The sequence below is a fragment of the Plasmopara halstedii genome (genome assembly GCF_900000015.1).
Source record: "Plasmopara halstedii genome assembly, contig: Scaffold_2386, whole genome shotgun sequence".
NCBI classification, from domain to species: Eukaryota; Oomycota; class Peronosporomycetes; order Peronosporales; family Peronosporaceae; genus Plasmopara; species Plasmopara halstedii.
Window position 1 is genome coordinate 632975 of NW_020189293.1, and position 5565 is coordinate 638539.

A 5565-nucleotide genomic window follows, 5' to 3' on the forward strand; every position below is an offset into this window, starting at 1 on the left:
CTTTGAAGACGTGAAGCTGGGAGATACCTCACCAGTCGTTGGTTCAGTAGCCGATTTCGGTTCATATTGGGGAGGCTTTGGGTTATCACTATGTGCTGTTGGCGTAATTTCAGTGTCCTTGTTAACAACTGTCGATTCTTGAGGAGAAGGCTTCGATTTCTTCCAGCGGAACCAGCTAGAAAGTTTTGCGAACATTTTCTTTATCTTGTTTATCAAACGTTGAAAGATGTTTGGAGGATTGACATCTACAGTCCCTGTAGGGTCTCCAGTAGGCTTGACATTGGCTGTAACTGGAGCGTCTTCTATGGTCTTGACGTTGTCTGTAACTGGAGTGTCTTCTACGGTCTTCGCGTTCACTGTAGTTGTCGGCTCTTTCGGAGCTCGGGAGGTCTTTTTGTCCTTCAGAACTTCTTCAGCTTTGTAACCTACTTTTGGTCTTGCGTCTGCAGCCCCTTTCAAATCTTCAACAGCTTCCATAACTTTGGCACCTAGTGCTTCTTCTGCATGTGTCGAGATTCCTGCTTTGTTTAGCATCTCTGGTACCTTTTCCGATATTTCGGCCGACTCTGTAAGGCTCACCCTTTCTTCTCTGTCGATCGGTTCAGTAGTATCTTCCTCGGCTTTTAGAGACCTCTCCTTGACACTTTCACCCAGTTCATGAGATTGAAGATGCTCTGGCAGAACGCTAGAAGTGGCCAAATGTGGCTCGGTAGAGGCTATCGCGCTTGCATGGAGGGTGGTAGTAACCAGCAACATGAATACCATTAGACAGCGGCCCATGATGTATGATGAAATGCGGCTTTTGCCTTCGTGAAGGTTAAGAAAAATTGATTATGAGCCTCAGAGATTGCCAATAACCGACCTCTCAAGTGAAGAAGCAAATTTAAGAAGAGCAACTGCATTATATCCGGAAACTGATCGCAGCTCCAGATGGCGACAAGCACTGCTTTGCATTGTGATCAGGTGCACTCTATACTGATATGTGTTCTGACATCAAAAACTTGAGAAATGTATATGCATAGTCTCGTCCATAAACAGTCTGGAACAATTCTGGATGAATCAACTCTCTTTAGATTTGCGACCAGCTTTTGCATGATCTGGATACATTTTCACTTTCATGTCATGTATAAGTTTAGCATTTGGAACCTTTTGCTAATAGAATACAAACCACCGTGCTTATTATATTCGCGATTATGTGGACACGAGGCGCTACACAACTAGTCTTCGGAGATATGCATTTTTTCGTTGCCCTATTGGCAGAACACAGTATCAGTCCGTTCTTGGCGAATCACAGTTACTATCCCGTATCTCTCTTCAAAAACAGAAGAATCCTCATGTTTAGCATCTCTGCGAATAAGATTCGGAACGAATAGCATTTTATCAGAAATTAACGATTCTTCGAATTTGACGGCTGTGTAATCTTAATTTTAAAGATCAAGGAGTCAGATTAGATCTGTGTAGGTCTTTTATAATTTAGAAAACGAAGTACTTTAAACTGTGGCGGTATAATTGAATAGATCATTTGTGCCCGTTTTTGCGGCCCAGCTCATCTCAAATTCTTTTCCCGTCCACATTATTCAGCAGTTGTCCACAATTGAGTCGGTAGATCACTGTGCAAGTAAGATCGATAGTCGAACGTGGTATATCAAAACCATTGAGACTACATCTCATGGTGTCAGTGTTGTGAGCTCGTGGGGTAGGCATTGTAAACATCACGAGTCTCGTCTCGTAAGGCTTCCACAAAGCTCATACCGTCATATGCATTCAATTGAAATCTGCCTAACTAATTCAGCGCTCGAATCTGACTCCGACTGGGCAAGTGCTTGGCTAGCAACGATATTCTGGTCTTGGATGAGACCAATCACATCGCTAGCGAGTAACGAACCTTGAGAAGTAGGGCCGCTCCACGAACTCAAATTGTTGTACGAGGCACGACGCAATATATCGTGGTATCACATCAAACGATATTATAATCTACTTCTTAGGAAAGTTTAATGCGTTTATTATGAGCGTGTATCTTTCGTTCTATTCTGAAGTCAATAGTATCTGTTTTTAGTCCATGTCGAGCGATCTTTTCAAGCATGTGCTGAGGGATAAGCTGTGTGATGACACCATTACACTCATCAGTCTTCAGCCTTTCCGTTCGCAACGATGCTGTTGTTGTGAGTGTGGTAGTCTTATGTAGTCGTCACTATCGGTTGGTCCTACTTGAGATCGCCGCTATCACCACGGCTCGTAGGTATGGTATCTGCAAATAAATGATTTAAACTTGACTGCGCGTCACATTTGCAAGAACAAGTACGAGATATGTAACGGGCATAGCCAACCGAAGTATCAACATTCGTGACGATGATTGGACACCGTAAAGGAGCGGTATTAAGAAGACCATTCATCCAAACGGCGACGAGTTTTTAGTGTTTCCTGACGGCACTACCATGTTGGAACAACCTGATGGCCTGCGCAAAGTAACGCTGCCTAACAAAAGAAAAGTTTTCTATTTTCTGACGGGCAGATGATGGCGTGCACTAATCCGAGCGTCTTGTGGGCGTGAAGATACAGTAATTTACTTTGTAATGAGTTATGATACTGCGTGTAAATTCACTTACCACCTTCATCGCTTTGTAGCGGCTTCAAAGCGAGTTGATTAATTGCAGCTTCGCAATATAATGCAAGGAATAGGCATGTTTTTGTTCATTTCACTCAGATATTCCGTTTGTTAACGAGAACAAACAATTCAGCAAACGACACGGTGCGAATGTCCTTCCTACTCGATGTCGTACGCAATAAACGGCTATTCAATGTGACCCATGTAAGGTGGCAGCTTCGACTTTTATTTAGCAGCCGGACGCGTCTGCACGGAAATTGAAGCGCTGCTCGCGTATATGACTCGCCGCATTCGTAGCTCCGATGTCGGGGATAATCGACTCTATATTCGACCGCAGTATATGGTTGAGGCCACGTCGTATCATTCACAAAAAGTGCCCGCCGCATAGTCGACTGACTAATCTATTGAATGACGACATGACAAGCATAATTCGTTGTTCAAGCAATCGAGAGCATAAAAGTCGCTCGATGTCCTTGTACGAGTATTCAATCCTCAAGAAAGACCTTTAACAGCCTGAAAATGTGCTACACCGTTCTTCGAGTCCAGCAACTGGATACACAGTCGTAATATCGCCCATTTCGATCTCTTGACGCACTAAACCGCGGCCTTTGATCTGAAGCATGGAGATAGCGGAGCTTACAACAGTCGTAAACGTCTCGTTTGTTAGCTAAATATCAATGAAATTTTCGTCTCGTTGCAAAAGACACACGGCAATTCAGCTCGATGCCTCCAACCGACGCCACGAATTCCAGAATCTCATGGAGTTTTCGTGAGATTTAGTGCATGTGAAGCTCACTATCGCTTTTGAAAAAGCCGTAAACTGATGCAGCAAGGATCTACCATGTACACAAGCGATGTCAGTCATAAGCTCTGACTCCTGCCAAAATTTCCGCTTCTTGATAATTAAGTTGTCATGAAAATTTCGTTCGAGGCGACCAAGTCAGCAGACTTCCTTGTAGTAGTTTCGTTTTTTGTGACTTCCTTATACAAGGAAGTTGGCTTAAGGAGTTAAATTAGTGGCGAGCACCACATTCGCCACTGCCTGACGGCGACGTGGAGCAACAACTTAGACGCCTGGATATGTTGTGCATCAATTTGGACTCTGTTTTGGATTTTCAGATCATTCGTATCCATTTTCTTCGTCGATTGTGGTCTTCAAACATATTTAAGCGTTAAAAAGCCGGATGATCCCATTACACTTCTACAGTGTCCATCATCACAGTAAGTCTCGTTTATTTAACGCAGGAATTCTAATCATAATCGTCGTCAAACTAGGAAAAACGGTCGCAATGACGATTGTGAATGCGTCCTTTCGATTAGTATGTCAGTCTTTCAAAGATGCAGACAGCACGGACGAAATTTCGTCTTGGAACGCACGAAGATCCGAATCTTTTGTATTGAGAAGCGCACTCAAGTGTCGTTTAATTCAAGTCTGGTGGAGAAATATGCGTCAGTACGGATCGATGCAATGCATTTTTTTCCGACAGCGTATCTCGCAGTTCGTTCGCACCAAAATTCTAACTCATGTGTGTAGTTTGCACTGATGATGGCAACACCGAATAGACAAGATCAGAAATCAGTTTCAATACTTATCGGATTCGTAGATTTATTCTTCACACGTCAAGTCTAATTTAGCCCTGTAGATCCAATATGATGCACAGTGCTTGACGAATTGTGTACTAATTCTAGTTTGTCTGCTCTTACTCTTGCATGAGGTGTATCTTGTAATCTTAAAGTAAGAATGAAGATGAATATGTCTACACTAAAATACAGCGCACAAACATCATCTTACCGAAGTAAAAGCAGAGTCACGTTCTTCGGCGTTTAAAGACGAGAAGACAGCAGAGTAGTGCCATCCATGATGAAATTCACTGCATGTGAACGCTTCGAGCTGTGACACTGGACGTTTAGCGGTCGAGCTTTGCGAGTGTGTTACAACATCTCAAAACAATCACATGCGGCGTGTTCGTACCCGTTTGTCCCATTGAGATTAATTCAAAAAGTTTAAATAAAGTCGATCTTCCATCACCAATGCTTCAAGACTTGCTTGATTTTATGATGTGTAGAATACCTTTCAAAAGCAAAGAAAGAGTTAGACGTTTATTGAACAAAAGCCTCCTTGTCAACAGACTCATACAAGTTCAGCTCGATGCATTTAAGCGACAACTTTACCTTAAAAGCATACTTCCTCACCTCAAGTGTTGCCGTTTCATGATAGCCGAACTCAGTTGAAGTCGCCGCCACTCTCATCATCGTGCTGGTGAGTGATAGATGCAAGAAACTTTTGCTTGACACTTCAAGTGAAAAAAGATTCGATTCAACGCGACAAGCTGCTCTTCAGCTAACGATCGGAATGTCAGCGTATATGCCCACGTAAGATTGTACGATACTTTCCTCTTGGTTGAATGATAAAGTCGTGAAGATGAGGCCCATGTATCTAGCAGCAATGTAATGGACAGGTTTCAAACACATTTTTTCGAAAAGTCCACGACAACATCGTACATATAACAATCATGTGGTATTCAAACGAATGCGTAACTTTGGCTTCTTTCTCCGCAACCACGTTGGCAGATTTCATGTCATTTGCAAACATCTAAAGTTCCACCAGTAGTAAACTTGCAAGCAAGAAAAGGACATAGGATGGATGAAATGAGCACTTGAAATAGTAACGAGCTTACAGGCGTCCATGTCCTGTGTCAAGCAACGTTTTGCTGACTTTTCTCGAGATGTTATTCCGTTCATAAAGCTACAATATTTACGGCCTTCCAACTACAAAGTGAAAGCAATAATTATTGAGCTCGCATACTTACATGCTACAAATATTTGACAAGAGAATTTATATATCGTAGTTAACAAAAAGATTGCTTCTCAAAAAGATCACAATTTGGACAAATCCCATCACTTTTAATGTTATTGTGATTTTTCGTTCATTTCGAATTACCGTACCATTGTTGCTACCT

At 42.4% G+C, this 5565-nt stretch overlaps 3 protein-coding genes across 3 annotated transcripts in view; 1 reads left to right on the plus strand and 2 right to left on the minus strand.

The window, feature by feature from the left end:
• Positions 1-780, minus strand: part of PHALS_03568 (RxLR-like protein) — a gene marked incomplete at both ends in the record, with an annotated part of 828 nt that extends 48 nt beyond the window's left edge. Inside the window, one exon of the mRNA XM_024717800.1 lies at positions 1-780. This exon is cut by the window's left edge and continues 48 nt beyond it. Within this exon, the coding sequence (XP_024583263.1) occupies positions 1-780 (780 nt within the window).
• A 1655-nt stretch (positions 781-2435) lies between these two features.
• On the plus strand, positions 2436-4139 carry PHALS_03569 (uncharacterized protein; the record flags this gene model as incomplete). The annotated part of the gene is made up of 7 exons (XM_024717802.1): positions 2436-2489; positions 2554-2558; positions 2626-2639; positions 2705-2749; positions 2815-2941; positions 3725-3826; positions 3881-4139. 7 exons carry the CDS (start codon positions 2436-2438, stop codon positions 4137-4139), a joined length of 606 nt encoding a protein of 201 aa, XP_024583264.1.
• A 519-nt stretch (positions 4140-4658) lies between these two features.
• PHALS_03570 (uncharacterized protein) lies at positions 4659-5120 on the minus strand (the record flags this gene model as incomplete). The annotated part of the gene is made up of 4 exons (XM_024717803.1): positions 4659-4676; positions 4778-4862; positions 4928-5042; positions 5108-5120. 4 exons carry the CDS (start codon positions 5118-5120, stop codon positions 4659-4661), a joined length of 231 nt encoding a protein of 76 aa, XP_024583265.1.
• Between the last annotated feature and the right edge of the window lie 445 nt (positions 5121-5565).